We start from the raw sequence: 21,306 nt of genomic DNA, 5'->3' as shown, positions 1-21,306 counted from the left end.
TTACAAGCTGCATCTTTATGATGAAATTCTGCATACAACTAGAGAAACATGTTTCACATGAACATTTCCATTATACTTTATTGGTATACTATATAGCTAAGTAATGCAAAAGCAAATTCACATGTTGCCTTGGAATGATATCCGTAATATCACTACAAGGAATTTACAATTTGGATTGGAGTTTCTTTCTTTAAAGCGATGACACTCAAAACTTTGTGGAAGATGCTGTTTGTCTGAGTGCCAGTAGTAATTTAACATCAAAATTGAAGACACATTCAGAGTAGTTATTACTCACATTTTGAGTACAGTAGTTTCTCTCGTTTTGTGTCAGAAACGAGTAAATTCCCTATATGAAAACAGTCTGAATGCCTTTCAGTGGCATCCAAGAGATCAAAACACTTTTCTTTAAAAGTATTTTCTTCATCAGTTTCCTGCTAACACCTTTTTCAAAAATAAAATTAATCAACGGCTATTTCCTTTTGTAATTTGTATCGTTTTGTACATTCACCCACTTTTCTTTTCATGGGTTGGCTCCCAACTGGAATATGGAACCTGTGATCCGTTCAAGATTGAGACAATGTAAGAGACAGAGTACTGACTTTTGGGGCAGGCAGGCCTCCAGGAAGTGGGAGTGAGCTTTCACTTCAAACTGTGTGAGGGGTGGTGAAAAGGGAGGATGCTGATTAAAATAATAAACAACTGTTGGAAAGAGAAGTCGATTACCACACTGCTGTCAGAGATCAGCTAGGGGAGCCGCTGGAACCCACTGAGGCTGCTCTCCCCTGCCACAAAGCCTGCAGAGGGTACTAGGGGATTTGTTGAGAGAGTTTTTCTCCGGACAGACAGAACACTCTTTTAAAACAACTTTAGTTCTGTTGCACTGACAGCATCCCTTAGGCCAGCCTGACCTAGGGAAATGGACTGAAACTAGCTTGGTGGTTACCATAGCAACCCAGGCTGCTGGTGTCTGGGAGAGTGAGAACCGGTGGCCTCTTGTCCCGTGTTTTGGTGTTTCTTCAGCTAAGAGTACACTCCTCCTTCGAACTCTACATAAGTCATGCTCTTTGAAAACTGGCTTTTTACCCAGGATTTTTTTTTTTTTTTCGTTCTGAAATCAGTCTGAATGGAGGAAGTTGGTAATACTTGGCTTTTTTTTTCTTCTCTCATGCAAGTTTCCAGGATATAGCTTCTTTTTTTGCTCTGTGTAATTGAGACCAAACTCTAAGCTTGGGGCCCAGGAGAGAACAGTTGTGGCCTGCAGGTCGGTAGTGAGGTGAGCAGAAGGGAATCCTGGGCTTCTCAGAGAAGGAGGAGACCATGCCAGCCTCGTGGAACGCAGCTACCAGGAAATACAGAAGCAGGTCTATTCCTTGTGAACTCCGAAGTCCATGAAAAAAAGGACCCACCGTGGGGTGGCTAAAATGTCCCAGCGCAAGCTGCCGCTGCTGCTGATGGACCATAGCTCAAGGGCAAGGCTTGTAAAGGATTTTACAAAGGATTTTAAAGTATAGCCAGAAAAGATACGGTGTTTAGAAGTTAAACGCTGTTGTCTGAAGGAAGTTTGCCGGAAAGATGTAGGCTTCAAGGGCTGCTGGACAATGATTGGTCTGAACTTCAGCTTACGGGAACTGCTGACAAAATTTGAAAAGGTATGCAGAAAGCAAACTTCATGAATGTGCTTTTTTCCCTTCTTTCTTGTCTTTTCACTCTACATTTAGATAGCAGATATTCTATTGAATCTTTGGTTGTTTAGTATAATTTATAAAGAATATCCGATTTTGCTCTCCTCTTTAAATATGTTTTTCAAGTAAAGGGCTAATTAGCAATTATTTCCTTTGGTCAAGAGGGCTTCTCGTGATGCCTGTCACTTTTAGAATTCCACGTCAGAAGAAACTCTTTGTACTCAAGTCAGCTGGTAATTTAACTGAAACTTTTTTGGAGAAAAAACAAAACGAAAATAAAATAAAATAAAAACCCAGCAACAAACACTGGGTATCGGTGCCAAAGTCTGACTTCATAGGCATGGGTTCTGTTCTCTGTACCCCTGAGGTTTATCTGCCCAGCCGCTGCCTGCCGTGCACTGCCCTGTACCCTGCCTGGGGACTCAGCTCTGGGTGGCAGAAGTCGCTTCACAGTGACAGTGGCACATCTGACCTCAGACTTTTTATCTGAGTGTGTCTGTTTTAACATGGAGCGCTTGCATGCACTGTGAAGCTTTAGTGCTTGGATTATTAAATGTGTGTGTAGCTCTTTTTTTCCATAGGAAGGCTCTTGGCATACTCTAGATGGAGTCTAGCCTGCCAAATACTACCTTACATTTATAGTTAAAACAGAAAACCTCCTCAGGCCATGTATGGGCTCCTGCCCTCTTTAGCCTTTGGATGCCAAGCACCGATCTTCTTCCAGTTTCCAGTCTTTAAAGAAAAAAAAAGGCAGAAAGGGGTGAAGTCCTCCCTCATTAGGTATGTAAGTCAATTATTAATATTTAAAAAGATGTGCTCAGTGGCTTTTACCGTGAATGAAATTTGTACTTTCCATGGTTCATGGCAAATACAAATACTGTAGAAGCGAGATTGGATTGAGTCGTTAAAAGAATAATGGGCTTTTTCTTACAAACCACAATTGCCAGAGGGAAAAGATGCAACACCTTGCCATCTGAGAAGTTTGGAAGATTTTCCAAAACAATTGCAGTCATTGCTTGCCTTTTGATGATAGGAACATTGTGGTGGGATGAGGGTGGAGAGAGAAGAATTTAGCTCCTCCTTGGTGGGTGCTCCCTCCTGGCCACAGTTGCTTCCCCCAGTCTCTCCCTGCACCTCTACTGTAATGTAAGGGTTAGGCTTGTAACACAGTGCAGACTTCGACCTCTCGTTTTAATATGTCGTTAAGCATCTAAATTCCTGAGAGTAAAAGACGGTTCTCCGTCAGCTCGCTCTCCATTTAGAAGGGGCGGGGAAGGGAAGGAATATCTTCCTTATGGCAGCTGGTAACAGCAGGTGACAAGCTTTATGACCATAAAGAGGTCTGTTAGCTTGTTTTGTATAGATTTGTCTGTTTCTTCCTTAAAAGGTACAGAGCATATGTTACATGAATAATTCATTGCTTAGACCCCCTGAGAGGCAGTAATTGTGGGCAATAACTGGACTTTTGTATTGTAATTGCTGCTATTAGTCTTAAAAGCCTAGGTCAGATACCAGGGGTTAGTAACCTGCCTCCTCCTTCAGGCCATTTTATTGGCAGAGTTAGAAGTTTTGGTCATATTAGCATGTTTCCCCTTTTAACTCCCAAACCTTAGTATTTGAATATTTCTTATTCACATTTTAGCAGTTGAATTGACAGTAAAAGAAGTCTACTGGCTTCTTCCTGTTAAAGGCTTGACTTGGGGATTTTTTTTTTTTTTTGAGACAAAAGGCAAATTCAAAAAAACAGCGGTGATGCAATTCTCAGTCTGAAGTTCTCCATATACGTGTATTTTTGTGTCCGTTTTATAAAAGCCCATGTGAAAGTTCATCTCTTTGCCATATTTTACTTATAGGAAGTTGTCATACATGAATTTATTTTTTCCTAACTCAAGTGTGAAAATCCTTTGTGTATTCTTACAAAATCTGTCTCGTATATTGAGACTTCGCTTCATTGATTTATTGCTGGGAAAACTGGAATTATGGAAAAGTATCAGTACCTCACACCTCTCGAAACTAACCACCTTTCCCCAGCTAAACAATAATGCCATTTCTAGGGAAAGACCAAGGCCTGCTGCTGTAATGCAAAAGCCGCTGGATACCTTCAGAAGCTGAGTAGCAGTCATTCTACATGCAGAGGTAGAATCCCTTTCCTCTGAATTCTCAGTCCTGTCTCTTCCTGAGTATTAGTAACTTGTTTCTAGAGAGAATACTAGCCTTCCTGGTTTACCACTTTTCATATCAGCAGTTGTCATTGTTCAGTCTGAAGTTTAGATGATTTTGCTATATTCCTGAAGCAATTTCAGGCTTTAAGAAACCGAGGGTCCGCTGTTGGACTAGTAGACTCAAATCCCAGTACGCTCAGTAGTTGAGGCCAACAGCTGAGTGGGAGGCCTTCCGATAGTTGCTAATCTGGAAAGTTATAGACTGGTCATATCATTAAAATTCCCAGGTGAAAGCAGACCTTCGGCATAATTTTAGGGCAGCAGTTCTTTGTGAAGGTAAATTGAAAGGGATATGTGAGCTGATATAATTGAATTTTGACGACATCCAGTGGTTCTGTGATTTTTATTGGATATCCACTCATATATGAGTGTTTGGAAAGTGATTTGGCACCTTGTCTCAGAATGTGTGATGTAGGGTTGTAGTTTCCCAGCAGGGTGGGTAATTTCTAACCTTGGGTACTCATTTCTAGTCTTCTAGAACCAGAAACGGCAAGGCTGGGAGTCTGTTGCAGGCAGGAAGTATTCTGTTATACAAGATAACAGCTCATTATGGATTAGGAAGGCCCAATTGGAGGGAACCATGCCGACTCTGGAGTGGTACCTAAAGAGGAAGAACTTTTTTTTTGCATGATCTCGGCTCAGCACAACCTCTGCCTCCCAGGTTCAAGATATTCTCCTGCCTCAGCCTCCAGAGTAGCTGGGATTACAGGCATGCAACACCACACCCAGCTAACTATGTATTTTTGGTAGAGACAGGGTTTCTCTATGTTGGTCGGGCTGGTCTTGAACTCCCAATCTTAGGTGATCCACCTGCCTCTGCCTCCCAAAGTGCTGGGATTACAGGCATGAGCCACCATGCCCAGCAAAGAGGAAGAACTTCTTACCAGGGGAGGATGACCCTGTAGCAAGATGTGCCTACCAGCAAGCAGGTCCTAATCATCTAAGGAAGTGATGAGGGATGAGAAGTTGTGACCATGGGCTCTCAAGGGTGACTCTGGGAAGAGTTCACACTCAAAGTTGACTGGTCCACCAACACACCTCTCTGAGATCCAGCCAATAGGTAGTTTTATTGCCACCCTGACCTTAATTAATTATTTTTCTCCCTGAAAGTACTTCCTAAGGGAAGTATCTCATGACTTTAGGGACTGTTAACATACTGTCATACTTAAGCCGTTTGCATTGTGTACTGTGTTTCTTTTGTTTAATAGTCACAGAGGATAGTGTAATGGCCAATTTTAGCTCAGTGACATTTTAAGTGACTGTTGCCTTTTATTAATTTAGTCAGACTTGTTACTAGATGATTAATGATAATGGTGGTTCTCTAAGGGATTTTTTTAATGTGTGTCTGCTGTGTGTCTCACTGCCATTCTCTCAGGACCATCTCTTGGTGAATCCTGGGGCAAAGATGCTCCCCATCGTAACAACACAGAGAGAAACCACTTGATGCTGAATTTCTTTATGGCATTTACCTCCTTTAGCATGACTGTAATTTTTAAAATTACAGTTTGAAGCTCTATTGTACTGTTCAGTTTAAAATATCTATTTTTAAAACAAACGTGTCCTCAATAAGACGTAGTAAACACATTTCAAATCTACTCATTTATTTCCTACTTAGCAAATATTTATGAAGTATATACCAGGTGCTGGTCTAAGTGTAGAGATGGAGAAGACATCGAGCTTATGGCCAAGTGGGAGGATACAGAGTTAAACAAGGACGTTGTCAGTGACAACTGCATAATTAAGCAAAAGTAGATGAAATTTTATAAGAGTAATAGTAGCCCTAATCTCAGTACTCGTGAAGTCTCTCCTAGAGAAATTACATTGAAACTGAGACTTAACAGATGAGTTTAAGTTGAAGGAAGGAAATGAGATTGTGTGGCCTGTGAGTGGACCTGTGTCAGGGGAAGAGATTGGGAGCTTTCTGGGTAACAGGACTGCTTTGACTTGGGTCAGAGGTTGAGGAGTTATGTGCCCCAGGCTTGTAGTTTTAAACATTTGAAATGCAATAATTCTTTTCTGGGTTTTCTAACCTGTTCAGTTTTCATTATATGATCTGATTTTTTTGTTCAGTTTTCATTACACTATCTGAGTTTGCTCCACTTAGTAATTTGACTGTTTTCTACTCTCTGTTGTTTTACTTTTTTTTTTGTTGTTGAGACATGGATTTGCTGTGTTGTGCAGGCTGGCCTTGAACTCCTGGGCTTAAGCTATCCCCCCACCTCAAGTCTTACCTATATTTATCATTCACAAATTATAGGAAAAGGACATTTATTAGCATCGATTTCTTAATTCAGAAAGGCTGCCTTAGACCTGTGATACCACCTCTATTGTTGGTCAAAAATGTGATTCAATAGAGTGATTAAAATCTGTGAGATTAGTTGTTGTAAGAAAATTTGTAGAATAATAATTAAAATCAGTAAATTAGTTGAATAATTAATGTCAATTACTCACTATCCAGAAACCTCACAAACTGTTTCAAAACATATTTACATATGACATGATCTTTGAAGATGATGTTATTTGCTTAGTCTACTATTATCTAATTAATATATATGTATTTTTAAATCATGAGTCCTCATTTTTAAAACCTAAAGCTCTGGCAGTAATCCTGCTGAGCTCCTGCTAATCAATTCTGAAATCCAGTCTGACTTTGGAAAGGAGTGGTGGATTTATTTTCCCCTAACGATTAACTTTGTTTAGTTAGCCTGAGCTTTGGGACATGATAGCAAAGTTGTTCTAACCTCACTTCTTCTTCACCTTCAGGAAAGGGGTCAGAGCTCCTTCAGGAAAAACATCACTGTTGCCACATAAGGTTAAGTAAATATGCCGTGCAAAAATACACCAAAATTATTGTAACAAGAACAGAATGGATGAATCTAGTCTAGTACCCAATTAGTTGTTGAAGACTTCCTGGAAGTACCATTCTAAATCTCTGTTTCCTGTCAGAGATTTCAGCCAGTTCTGTTTATTATAATGTCAAGAAATATTTTTCTTCCTTTTTAAGCAAAATATGTTTTATTTACACGATGTTTTGTTGATTTGTTTTATAATGTCTATCACATAACTCGTTTATAATGTTTTATAATCAAGCTTCTACTGGTAGCTTTATAATCAAGTAGTATCTTGATTATAAAACGTTATAAACAAGTTGTGTGATATATATTGTAAAGTGCTTACAGTTATATCTGTATGGGTTATATCATTAGAGAAATACCCAGTTAAGGCCAAAACTTATATTAAAATACTAATTATTAAATAAGTAATAAGTAAATAAATAAATGTTTTCTCGTATTTATGAAGTTTATCTTGATCTGAATAGTGGGTGTAGTTTACAGAAAGATTAACCATTTATCAGTGAACCTCTGTGAGCTTTTGTAGCCATCTTCTGGAGGGCTGTTCTGAGAGTGCATCTTATGCTTTTGATGGTGTTTTATTTAGAGAAAAGTGTGCAGTCCTATTTTTCTAACTCCTGGCTTTTATTAATCTTCTCTGTTATATTGACATTATTTAAAAATACTTTTCAAGGGAATCCTTAAGACATTGCTTCTGCTCTGTTTTCAAATGTGAGTTCAGCTGCTTGAATATCTTGCTGTGGCCCCTCTGTCCACATGACCAGCTTATGTTAAATGCTTGGAAGAGCATTGCTTTGTGTTTCAAGATGGATTACATTCCCATAGCTAATTATCAGTAATTATTTTGTGCAGTTTAAAGTTGAGAAGGGCTTGCAGGTGACAGAGGTAAGCATAAGCTGTGCAGTAAGAGTCAGCCCTCTTTCATGGAACTTTAATTTATTGAAGCATTTAACACCATATCAGGGTTGTGATCTGACAGCCTCCCATGCTGACGTCCTGCATCCTCTTTTTTTTTTTTTTTTTTTGACAGAGTCTCACTCTGTTGCCAGGCTGGAGTGCAGTGGTGTAATCTCAGCTCACTGCAACTTCTGCCTCCCGGGTTCAAGCGATTCTCCTGCCTCAGCCTTCCAAGTAGCTGGAACTACAGATGCTCGTCACCATACCTGGCCAATTTTTGTATTTTTAGTAGAGACAGGGTTTCACCATATTGGCCAGGATGGTCTTGATCTCTTGATCTCATGATCTGCCTGCCTCGGCCTCCCAAAGTGCTGGGATTACAGGCATGAGCCACCACGCCCAGCCGACATCCTGATTTTCAAAGCAGTGCATCGCTGCATTGTGATCTACGAAGTAATTGCGTTTATTTCTAAATTTCCAGTGTAAGCTTAGCCAGCACTTTGCAGTGCAGGCTTCTAAATGATTTTAAGTTCTCCTTATTAAACTCTTTAAGTGAAGAAATTGAACAAAATGATTACTACATTTCCTTCCAATTTTTCAATTGTTTGGTTTTCTCCTAGCACTAAGTGGCCAATTTGCCAGTCAGTCAAGATAAACTGATTAATCCACTCATACATTGATATGCGTATCTATATGGCATCTATCAAGTCTGTTTACTTTAAGCTCCTTTTATGTAACAGAGAATGTGAGGATATGGAAGAAATATTAAGATGATTTTCTGTCCTGAGGATCTCCAGGCATATTTGGCAAATAAATATGCCACCAAATGTCAAATAAAACAAAATAATGTATGTGAATTTCCTTTTCTTCGATCACTTATGGCTGTTGATTTTCTTCTCAACTTTTGATGATAATCATTGTGAGAGGGTTTTCCACATACTGAAAATTATATTCCAACATGAACATAGGATCACTGGTAGCCCAGGTAAAGAAAGCCTTGTGGAACTGCTTATCATCCTTGGTCAGGGCAGCTGTGCAGTCCTGTTTCATTCCATTCGTCATGGTGGCTGGGTTGGAAAACACTTCGCCTGATCTGATGTGAGAAGGCAAATTTGCTTTATGTTCTTGGCACCCAAATGTCCTCATGTTGCATATGCTTTTGTGAAACTTAGAAAACTATGCATCTTAATACACTTCTATACACTTCTGTTATTTTACTTCTTTTTTTTTTCGTGAGAAGAAATCCTCCTCTGTTGTCGAGGCTGGAGTGCAGTGGCACGATCTCGGTTCACTGCAGCCTTTGCCTCCAGGGTTCAAGTGATTCTCTTGCCTCAGCCTCCCAGTAGCTGAGATTACAGACATGCACCACCACACCCAGCTAATTTTTCTGTAGTTTTAGTAGAGATGGGGTTTTCATCCTGTTGGCCAGGCTGGTCTGGAACTCCTAAACTCAGCTGATCCACCTGCCTCAGCCTCCCAAAGTGCTGGGGTGATCCACTTACCTTGGCCTCCCAAAGTGCTGGGATTCCAGGCATGAGCCACTGCACCTGGCCTTTTACATTTTGCGTCTCTTCAATGTGAAAGGAACCAAATAGGTCAGACTACATCAGGATGTTGTGGTTTGAAGTTGTCTTGTGATTTTAGGTGTGGTTCATCAATAATGATGTATAGGAACTTAAACAGGAAATTTGAAGCCAAGTTCTCCTTGGCAATAGAGAGCAAAGAGGTGCCTTGCTCATTGTGTCATTGGGTTTCTTGAGAAAGATGGCTACCATACAGCTATATAGCATAAGCATAAAACCATTGCAAAACACTGTTTGCAACCCTTTAAATATATCTCTTTAGATGTCTTAAAATGTATTTCAGGACACAAAAGTAGAACAGTTGCATCAGGAGATGACATCCAAGAACTTTTCAGCAGAACTTCTCTTTTCCTTTTTTCACTGAGAATTCCTATTTGGCATATCTCAAACTATTATTATAATGAGACTGCAATTTTCTATACATAATGTGGCACAGCCTGAGAACCTTGAATCATCATCTGGCTCTGTTTCCCAGCTGCTTTATTCACTTCTGTTCTGTACTGCTCTGGGATAGAACTGCCAGTGAGGCCGGGCGCAGTGGCTTACGCTTGTAATCCCAGCAGTTTGGGAGCCCGAGGCGGGTGGATCACGAGGTCAAGAGATTGAGACCATCCTGGTCAATATGGTGAAACCCCGTCTCTACTAAAAATACAAAAAATTAGCTGGGCATGGTGGCACGTGCCTGTAATCCCAGCTACTCAGGAGGCTGAGGCAGGAGAATTGCCTGAACCCAGGAGGCGGAGGTTGCGGTGAGCCGAGATTGTGCCATTGCGCTCCAGCCTGGGTAACAAGAGCAAAACTCCTTCTCAAAAAAAAAAAAAGAACTGCCAGTGAAATGAGAGTTTTGTTCAGTGGTTAGGCCTCATTCTGCAAACCACAGTTTGCATTGGACCTGATTTGGTTTTGTCATTTGGGTCAGATAACCTCAGAGATTTGCAAATTTGGACCATGAATCTTGCGGGAGCTGTCTATTAAACGTTGTGTTCATATCACCCAGTCTCCAAATCTGACCTTATTAGTGTCATGTCAGACATCACAAATCCCTTCAGAAATACTACTAGGTCAGTGCTGCCCATTTACCTCATGTAAGTGACATCTTCTTAACGTGCTGATCGGAGTAGTGAGGTGCAAAAGGCCCTTCCATGGGTGTTTCTGGTTAGTGGAGGTCTATGGGTGATTGAAAAACAATCGCTTAGAAGCTGGTCCCTAAGCCTGGATTCTTGATAGAATGCATAGGTGTGCTTACTAGGAGTGAGTTTTAAATGAAGAAAAGCATTCTGAGTATTTTAAGTACTTCCTTGTAAATTTTCACCATGCTTATTAATTTATAACAAGAGAAACTTACAAAGAGTGAGGCTGTCTTAGTCAGTTTTGGCTGCTATAAAATCATGCCATAGACTGAGTAGCTTATAAACCACAGAAATACATTTCTTTCATATCTGAGACTGGCAAGTTCAAGATCAAAGCACTGGTAGATTTGATGTTCTAGTGAGTGCCTGCTTTCTGGTTCATAGGTGTTACCTTCTAGGTGAGTCCTCACATGATGGAAAGGGCAAGGCAGCTCTCTGGGGCTTCTTTTACAGGGGCAGTAATCTCATTAATGAGAGCTCCACCCATGACCTTATCACCTTCCAAAGGCCCCACTCCTAATACCATCATTGTCAGGGTTAGGGGTTCAAAAAAGAATTTTGGGAGGACACAAATATTCAGACTATAGCAGAGTCTGATAAAGAAAAGCTTGAGAGTGGAAGGACAGTAGAACTATGGTGTTTAGGAGTTTGCATTCCTTTACTAATTCAGATTCATTGCCTGAAATGGAAGTTTTTTTATTTCTGCAGTGAGTTGCTTTACTGTTCATTACCAATGAAAGCCACGGAGACTCACACCACACCTTCATAGCCAACTCTGGTGCCTGTTTTTCTGTTTGTAAATTCACACTGGTGGGACATTAGTAGCTGTCACATCAGAGTTAGCTACAACCAGGTCACTTCCATTAAATTCAGGAGGAAAAGATAATTGCCTAACTAATATAGATAGTTATGTTGACAAGTTTATAAGGGAAAAGTATTTAAAAAATTGGTTAGACACTCTGTTTTAAATTTGTTAGATTTATGTGATTATAAAAAGAAACTGTGTGTAGAAACTTTTGAAAACTCAGAGAAGTATAGAGAAGAAAACTAAAATTATCTGTAATCCTCTTCTATGGAGATTATACTATTTTTGTTTATTTTTGTAGTCCTAATGTATATGTGTGCAATTATACACAAATGCAAATACAATTTAAGTATTTACTTTTAAAAATTAAATTATCATAATATGTACTTTTATATCCTCTGTTTTTAAAAATATTGTATCATCACTGATATAGTATGATAGTTTCTACTCTTTAAAAATCAGGCCAGGCGCGGTGGCTCACACTTGTAATCCTAGCACTTTGGGAGGCCGAGGCGGGTGGATTGCCTGAGCTTAGGAGTTCAAGACTAGCCTGGGCAACATGATTAAAACCCGTCTCTACTAAAATACAAAAAATTAGCCAGGCATGGTGGCGTGTGCCTGTAGTCTCAGCTACTAGGGAGGCTGAGGCAGGAGAATGCTTGAACCCGTGAAGCAGAGGTTGCATGAGCTGAATTCGCACCACTGCACTCCAGCCTGGGACAGAGTAAGACTCTGTCTCTAAAACAACAGCAATAAAACACACACACGCACACGCACAAAACAAACAAAAATCAACTAGTGTGTTAAAACATGTTTATATATAAATCTAAAGTTACATTATATCAACATTTTTATGGGTTTTTAAAATTGCAGTAGTTTGGGGGGAACTGGTGATGTTTGGTTATATGGATAAGTTCTTTAGCGGTAATTTCTGAGATTTTGGTGCACCTATCACCCAAGCAGTGTACACTGAACCTAATGTTTAGTCTTTCATCCCTCACTCCACCTCCCACGTGATGCTTGTTTTTGTGAATTCATCATAGATGGCTTTTATTACCTTGAGGAATGTCCCATCGATATCAATTTTGCTGAGAGTTTTAATCATAAAAGGATGCTGGATTTTGTCAAATGCTTTTTTTGTGGTTATTGAGATAATCATGTGGGTTTTGTTTTTAAGTCTATTATGTGGTGTATCACATTTATTGACTTGCCTACGTTAAACCAATTCTGCATCCCTGGTATGAAACCCATCTGATCATGGTGGATTATCTTTTTGATGTATGCTGTTGGATTCAGTTAGCTTGTATTTTGTTGACGATTTTTGCATCTACGTTCATCAGCGATACTGGTCTGTAGTTTTCTTTTTTGTTATGTCCCTTTCTGGTTTTGGTATTAGGGTGATACTGGCTTCATGGAATGATTTAGGGAGGATTCCCTCCTTCTCTGTCTTGTGGAATATTGTCAATAGGATTGGTACTAGTTCCTCTTTGAATTTCTGATAGAATTGGGCTGTGAATCTATCTGGTCCTGGACTTTTTTTTTTTTTGGTAGCTTTTTAAATTGCCATTTCAGTCTTGCTGCTTCTTACTGGGTTGTATATTTCCAGGAATTTATCTATCTCTTCTATGTTTTCTAGTTTATGTGTGTTGAAGTGTTTATATTGTTCATAGTAGCCTTGAATGATCTTTTGTATTTCTGTAGTATTGGTTGTAATATCACCCATTTCATTTCCAATTGAGCTTATTTGGATCCTCTCTTTTCTTTTCTTGGTTAATCATGTTAGTGATCTATCAATTTTATTTATCTTTTCAAAGAAGCAGCTCTTTGTTTCACTTACTTTTTGTGTTTTTGTTTGTTTGTTTGTTTCACTTTCATTTAGTTCTGCTCTGATCTTTGTTATTTCTTTTCTTCTGCTTGGTTTGGGTTTGGTTTGTTCTTTTCTCTCTAGCTCCTTGAGGTGTGACATTGGGTTGTCTATTTTTGCTCTTTCAGATGTTTTGATGTAGACATTTAATGCTATGTACTTTCCTCTTAGCACTGCCTTTGTCATATCCCAGAGGTTTTCATAGGTTGTGTCACTATTATTGTTCAGTTGTTCAAAGAATTTTTAATATACATCTTGATTTCCTTATAAACTGAAAGATTATTCAGGAGCAGGTTATTTAATTTCCATGTATTTATATATTTTTGAAAGTTCCTTTTGGAATTAATTTGTAATTTTGTTCCACTGTGGTCTGAGAGAGTACTTGATATAATTTATTTCCTTAAATTTATTGAGAATTGTTTTATGGCCTGTCATGTGGTCTGTCTTGGAGAATGTTCCACGTGCTGATGAAAAGAATGTATGTTTTGTAGTTGTTGGGTAGAATGTTCTGCAAATATCTGTTAAGTCCATTTGTTCTAGGGTGTAGTTTAAATTCATTGTTTCTTTGTTGACTTTCTGTCTTGATGACCCCTCTAGTATGGTTAGTAGAGTATTGAAGTCCCCTACAATTATTGTGTTACCATCTTTCTCAAATTTTAGGTCTAGTAGTAATTGTTTTATAAATTTGGTAGCTCCTGTGTTAGGTGTATGGACTAATCCTTTAAAAATTATACAATATCCTTTCTTGTCTATTTAACTGTTTTTGCTTTAAAGTCTGTTTTGTCTGATATAAGAGTAGCTACTCCTGCTTGCTTTTGGTTTCCATTTGCATGGAATATCTTTTTCTATTCCTTTATTTTCAGTTTATGTGAGTAAATGTGAGTGTTAGGTGAGTCTCTTGAAGACAGCAGATACTTGGTTGCTGGATTTTTATTCATTCTGCTATTCTGTGTCTTTTAAGTGGAGCATTTAGGCTATTTACATTCAATGTTAGTATTGAGATGTGAGGCACTGTTCTATTCATTATGGTGGTTGTTGCCTGAATACCTTTGTTTTTCCTTAAATTGTGTTGTTGTTTTATAGGTCCTGTGATATTTATGATTTAAAGAGATTCTATTTTGGTGTATTTCAAGGCTTTGTTTCAAGATTCAGAACTCCTTTTATGATTTCTTGTAGTGCTGGCTTGGTAGTGGCAAACTCCCTCAGCATTTAGTCTTCTGAAAAAGACTTTATCTCTCCTTAATTTATGAAGCTTAATTTCACTGGATGCAAAATTATTGGGTGATAGTTATTTTGTTTAGGGAAGCTAAAGATAGGACCCCTTCTGGCTTGCAGGCTTTCTGCTGATAAATCTGCTATAGGTTTTCCTTATAGGTTACCTACTGCTTTTGCCTCACAGCTTTTAAGATTATTTTCTTCATTTTAATTTTAGATAACTTGATGACTGACTGCATGCCTAACTGTTGATCTTTTTGGGATGAATTTCCCAGATGTTCTTTGAGCTTCTTGTATTTGGATGTATTTTTAGTGAAACCATGGAAGTTTTCCTCAATATTTTTTCAAATAAATTTTCCAAACTTTTGTATTTCTGTTCTTCCTCGGAAACATGAATTATTCTTAGATTTGATTGTTTAACATAATCCCAAATTTCTTGGAGGGTGTTATTTTTAAATTATTCTTTTTTCTTTGTCTTTGTCAGAGTGGGTTAGTTAGAAAGCCTTGTCTTCAATCTCTGACTTTTTTTTCTATTTTCTTGATTCTCTTGAAACTTTCCAGTGTATTTTGCATTTCTCTAAGTGTGTCTTTCATTTCCAGAAGTTGCAATTGTCTTTTCTTTATGATATCTATTTATCTGAAGACTTTTTCATTTATATCCTTTTTTTTTTTTTAATTTCTTTTTTTTTTTTTGAGATGAGGCCTACCTCTGTCACCCAGGCTGGTGTGTAGTGGTGTGACCTTGACTCACTGCAACCTCTGCCTCCCAGGCTCAAGCAGTCTTCCCACCTCAGTCTCCCAAGTAGCTGGGACCACAGGTGCATTCCACCATTTCTAGCTAATATTTTGAATTTTGGGTAGAGATGGGGTTTTGCCATGTTGCCCAGGCAGGTCTCAAATTCCTGAGTTCAAATTATCCTCCTTCCTTGGCCTCCAAAGTGCTGGGATTACAGGCATGAGCCACCCCATGCTTGGCCATTATTTAAAATTTTTAAAGTAGGTTTTTATCTTTCTCTGGTGCCTCCTTGAGTACCTTATTAATCAACCTTCTGAATTATTTATCTGGCAATTCAGATATTTCTTGTTGATTTGGATTGGATCCATTGCTGGAGAGGTAATGTGATCTTTTGGGGGTGTTATGGAACATTATTTTGTCATATTACTAGTTCCTTCTCATTTGAGTAGACTGTTTCAGTGGAAAGATCTGGAACTCACAGACTGCTGTTCAAATTCTTTTGCCCCATAAGATGATCATTTGATGTAGTGGTCATCCCATTCCCCTAGGGATGGGGCTTCCTGAGAGCCAGACTGCAGTGATTGTTGTGCCCTTCTGGGTCTAGCCACCCAGCAGGGCTACCAGGCCCTAATCTGGTGCTAGGGAATGTCTGCAAAGAGTCCTGTGATGAGATCTGTCTTCAGGTCTCCCAGCTATGGATAGCAGCACCTGCTCAAGTGGAAGCTGCAAGGGAGTGAAGTGGACTCAGTGGGAGTCCTTGCTTGTAGTTTTGTTTAGTGCTCTGGTTTTCTCAAATGCCAGTTATGCTAGCAGTGAAGTTGTCATGTGAATAGACTCAGGGCTTGTGGTTAGCCAAGGTGTGGTAAGCAGTGGAATTAGCTGTTGTTTTCTCCTTCTTTGGAGCAGGGTTCTTCTGTTATGAGTTGCTGTCATGGCTTGAGTTGATTGGCATCTGGCCAGGAGGTGGTGCTTTCAAGAGAGTGCCAGCTATAGTAGGAGAAGGAAGATATAATTGTGCCCCATGTTGGTCAGGATGAGTATTCAGGTTTCTTAGGTGATAGGTGGTGCTGTAGAACTCCCAAGAGCTTATGCTATCTTGTGGCATTTGCAGTGGCAAGTTGCTTCTTTCAAAGGGTCTGTTTGGTTTTCCTGGTATGGTCCTGAGGTGGTTCTTGGAGCAAAAGTTCACAATGTGAGTCTCCAGATGCTGTTCTATCCATCTAAACAGGAGCTGCATATTAATCCTATCTCCTATGTGCCATTTTCCTCAAAAGAATTTTAAGTCGATGGCTTTTGATATAGATTGCCAAATGTTTCCCCCAAATCTGAACTAATGTTTTAAAAATTTATAATTCTAATTTTACTTGAACTCCACCCAAATTTATTTTATGAAGATAAACTATTTTTCCTATTTAATAGGAAAAAACATTGTTACTAGTTTTTATTTCTTAAAGATGATGAACTTGTATTTGAAAATATTCTTTTAACATTTTAGAAATAAATTTTATACGACTGAAAGGACAGACTATTAGTAAATGTTTCAAAATGTGAAAAACACTTTAGTTATAGTTATGCAATATCTTTGTGATCTCTGTAATATGTAATATTTTAAGGGAAGTTTTAGCTATGTGAAAAAGGGAGAGTAAGAGTCTGTTGGATATTATGCAAAGTTCAATGATTTGGCAACAACAGTTGTATAAAATTTCAAAAATTCCTAATTAAATGATATACCAACATCTAAGTAGCTGGTACATGAAATTTAGATTATAGTGCATTTAAACAAAATATTGGAGAATCAGTATATTGAACATTTTTAAAAAAATTTTACTTTAAGTTCTGGGATACACATGCTGAACATGCCAGTTTGTTACATAGGTATACATGTGCCATGGTGGTTTGCTGCACCTATCAACTTGTCATCTAGGTTTTAAGCCCTGCATGCATTAGGTATTTTTCCTAATGCTCTCCCTCCCCCTTCCCCTCAGTCCCCAACAGGCCCCAGTATGTGATGTTCCCCTCCCTGTGTCCATATGTTCTCATTGTTCAGCTCCCACTTATGAATGAGAACGTGCGGTGTTTGTTTTTCTGTTCCTGTGTTAGTTTGCTGAGGATGATGGTTTCCAGCTTCATCCATGTCCCCGCAAAGGACATTAACTCATTTTTTGTGGCTGCATAGTATTCTATGGTGTATATTGCCACATTTTCTGTATCCAGTCTGTCATTGATGGGCATTTGGGTTGGTTTCAAGTCTTTGCTATTGTAAATAGTGTTGCAATAAACACACATGTGCATGTATCTTTAAAGTAGAATGATTTACTGTCCTTTGGGTATATACCCAGTAACGGGATTTCTGGGTCAAATGGTATTTTTGGTTTTATATCCTTGAGGAATTGCCATACTGTCTTCCACAATGGTTGGACTAATTTACACTCCCACCAGCAGTGTAAAAGCATTCCAGTTTCCACATCCTTGCCAGCATCTGTTGTTTACATTTTTAATGATTGCTATTCTAACTGGTGTGTGATGATATCTCATTGTGGTTTTGATTTGCATTTCTCTAATGACCGGTGATGATGAGCTTTTTTCCATATGTTTGTTGGCCACATAAATGTCTTCTTTTGAGAAGTGTCTGTTTGTATCCTTTGCCCACTTTTTTATGTGGTTGATTTTTTTCTTGTAAATTTGTTTAAGTTCCTTGTAAATTCTGCATATTAGCCCTTTGTCAGATGGGTAGATTGAAAAAATTTTCTCCCATTCTTTAGATTGCCTGGTCACTCTGATGATAGTTTCTTTTGCTGCCCAAAGTAAATGATAGATTCAATGCTATTCCCATCAAGCTACCATTGACTTTCTTCATAGAACTAGAAAAAACTACTTTAAATTTCATAGGAACCAAAAAAGAGTCCGTATAACCAAGACAATCCTAAGCAAAAAGAACAAAGCTGGAGGTATTAAAGATTTAAAGACTATTATTTTCAGAATAATAAGAATTTTGGAAGCACTTGAATTTCTTATAATTTAAGGTGAAATGAACTATTTTGCTTAAGAGCAACTCATCTGTGAATATAAAGATATAAAGCTCTATGCAGAAATTTCAGTATCTATTACTAATTCCTAACATTTGCATTATCTGTTTGCTTTTTTCTCTTTAGGACATCCAGGCAGAAATTGACGCCCACAATGACATATTTAAAAGCATTGACGGAAACAGGCAGAAGATGGTAAAAGCTTTGGGAAATTCTGAAGAGGCTACTATGCTTCAACATCGACTGGATGATATGAACCAAAGATGGAATGACTTAAAAGCAAAATCTGCTAGCATCAGGTCAGAATAGTCAATATCAAAATAAAAATAATGGGGTGGAGGGGGTAGATACTTGTGATTTTTTTATATCAGAAAGAGAAAGTTTATCATAAATAGTTTAAGATTTAAATGTGAAGCTTGCTTCCTTGAATTATACATATCAAGCTCCGTTTATGTCCAATATTCTCTACCAACTGTGCTAGACTATTCAGAAATGTTCATTTATTTTAAACGTAACAATACTAGTAATAATACTATTAGCAACATCTGCTAATTACTGAGTGTTTACCTTGACTAAGTATTTGTTAGGATCTTTACAAATGTTACTTTTTTCATAATCAATAAATCCTAGTAAGGTGGGCAGAAAAGTTATTTCTTCTATGAAGAAACAGAGGTTTAGCGAATATAAGGAACTTGCCAAGTTTTGGGGTTAAGAAGTGCCAAGCCAGAATTTGAATCTAGATCTTTTTGACTCTTGGCAGTGAACATGTTTTGCTTAGTCATGCTGTTTGTATGCTTCATTTGAAGATATATTTATAGAAATTAAATATCTCTTATGGACACTACAGTGGAAAATTGATGATTCATGTCTGCATTTGGAGAGAGTAAAATTAAATAAGGATGAACCTTAGGACCAGAATTCTGACTAGGAAATGACCTTAAAAATTACCCAGTGTGACAGACTGATTAGTGTTATTGGGGTCAAGATACTTTAAGATCATATTTAATAGTTAGTGGAAAGGTCCTAATTATACATAAATTTAGTGAATGCTGACTGAAAAATATGTCACTGGGCAAAAATCTAAAAGCAGAACATTGGTAGGAAGTTCTAGATCAGTTTTTGTTTTGTTTTGTTTTGTTTTTACTGTGTATTATGTGTACAACCTTTAATCCAAATGGTCTTAAATTTGACTCTGACTTTACTATTTACTCTCTGATCTTGAACAAATTACTCAACCTCTTTGAGCCTTAGATTTTTTTATTTACAAAATCAGAATAGAAATATTTAACACTCATGATTGCTATGAAGATTGAATGGAATGATTTGATGATTTGATAGTTCCCTAATCTATGTAAATCCTGTCTAAGAAAGCATCTAGTTAAATATTTTTATACATAAAGGAATTCAGTGGATCTGCCTCAACTGGTTTCTAGATTTAATGGAGAACAGAATCTTCAGTGATTACTTACCCTAAATGAATTAAAAAACTTTTTTTCATAAGATGTCCTGAAATGTTTGTATTCTTCTGGAGCTTAGAGAATATAATTTGCAGTTCCTCTTACATGTGAGGAAGGGAGCAATGTAGCATGGAGATGGATGTCCTGTGTAAAGTTCCCAGTGGAATATATAATAGGTCAGCATTGGCCAACTACTCTTTCTTAGTAAGAGAAGAAAACTAGGGAGTACTATGTAGTGAGGGATTATACTTGCTTAAGACTTGAATTTTCAACTGCCTGGATCCCATCAGGTTGCAGCTGTCTAGTCTTCATAAATGTGAACAAAAATATTAAAAACGTTAATAGTGAAAAGTATTCACTGAGCATCCAGCAAAGTCAACATCTATGCCAGCAATCTAAGAGTTCCAGAGCTGGTCCTAGTGAAGATGGTATACATGGTTCTGGGATTTCCAGAGTTTAGAGAGTGACTTCTTTAGGAAGAATCATTTAATGAAGACCTATAAACAGATCATTCTAAGTAAAAAGTTACAGACAAAAAATTTTTGCTTGGGAGAGTTACTGCCTAAGCCTATCATGACACATTTTTTTTTTTAACCTGAAAAGAAAGAACTTATAAACTGTAGTCAGAATATTATGTAATAAGTAAGTTTATGTTATTTTTAGAAGAAGGAAGAATATGCTTGTGCCTGTGGACTTTTGCATTAAGGTAGATCAGACGTTCCAGTAAAATGTGATAATAAATTAATGTGGTAATGAATTAAAATAACTTTTAGTTTGATAATTCACCTCAAGGGATTCAAGCACTTATTCAAGCATGTAATAAAAACTTATTTCTATACTCAAGGCATTGCTATTAATAAGGTATAGTTCATAACCCTAGAGGTTCACAAATCTTTTCATGTTAAGGTAAAGCCCAAAGCAGAGAGTGGTTACTCTTACTTCAGATCATCAAAAAAGGCTACATAAAAGGTGTCACTCCTTTGCTGAGCCTCAAAACATATATAGTTATTCTCCAGATGGACTAGGTGATGACTGGGGAAGGGTAACTAAGCTGGGGGCTTGAAATAACACTATGTTTATATGAAAATCAATACATTAAGTCCAGTTGAGAATACAATTTGCTGCTGGTATCGTGGAGAAAAAACAATGGTTAACAAAAAAGGTAGAGAGAGAGTAAGAGATAAATCATGCACACCTTTGTGTAACCAAGCTCCATTCCACTGTGGATGGAATTTTGAGCCTTTTGAGTGACATGATTAGGTTTGCGCTTTGGAAGAATCCTCACACAATGATGGAGGATGCCTTGAATGAGCTCGTTCTGAAGAGGGGAGACCTGGTGACAGACACTTTCAGCATTTAGGAAAGGGAAGAAGATTGAATAGATAATTAGTTCACATTGATAAGGCACTGGTGAAACATCCAGAAGATAACCGAAGTCATTAGATGGACATTTGCTCTTCCAAAGAGAGCAGTAGGTGAAATAGAAAGATGGGATGAGGGTGTCCAGATACAGGTGGCAGGTAACCATTGTGAGTTAGTGTTTAGAGAGGGTGAAAACATTAGACGAGGGCAAAGCAAAGAATCCCAAAAAACTCTAATACATAATGAATGGGTAAAGGAGAGGGAAGCAGCAAGGAAACTGAGAAGTCTCTGTCCTGAAGAGGGATGAGATCCAGGAGAGAATGTTGTCAAGAGCCAAGGAAAGAGGGATTTCCAAAAGAAGGACATAAGTTATGGTGTCAGCTGCTTGAGGAAGTGGAGTAAGATGAGGCCTGTAGAGTCTGGGAGCAATTAGAAGGGCTTTAGTGGCCTTTTGCCGGGGGATTTTATTTTGCGG

The 21,306-nt window shown here is 38.1% G+C and overlaps 1 protein-coding gene across 5 annotated transcripts in view; it reads left to right on the top strand.

The window, feature by feature from the left end:
- Nucleotides 1-21,306, top strand: part of UTRN (utrophin) — a 580,690-nt gene that overhangs the window by 382,430 nt on the left and 176,954 nt on the right. For 4 of the 5 annotated variants that reach the window (XM_064360600.1, XM_064360601.1, XM_064360599.1 and 1 more), the window contains one exon: nucleotides 18,139-18,311. In XM_064360600.1, coding sequence (XP_064216670.1) covers nucleotides 18,139-18,311 — 173 coding nt within the window. Of the gene's footprint in view, nucleotides 1-888; nucleotides 1,650-18,138; nucleotides 18,312-21,306 lie in introns of those variants that run through there. The other variant, XM_064360603.1, reaches the window with a different exon arrangement.

The sequence above is a fragment of the Aotus nancymaae genome, unplaced genomic scaffold, assembly GCF_030222135.1.
Source record: "Aotus nancymaae isolate 86718 unplaced genomic scaffold, 86718_ANA_hifiasm-v0.15.2.pri h1tg000040l, whole genome shotgun sequence".
Classification (NCBI taxonomy): domain Eukaryota; kingdom Metazoa; phylum Chordata; class Mammalia; order Primates; family Aotidae; genus Aotus; species Aotus nancymaae.
This window is presented reverse-complemented; position numbering and strand designations above follow the sequence as displayed.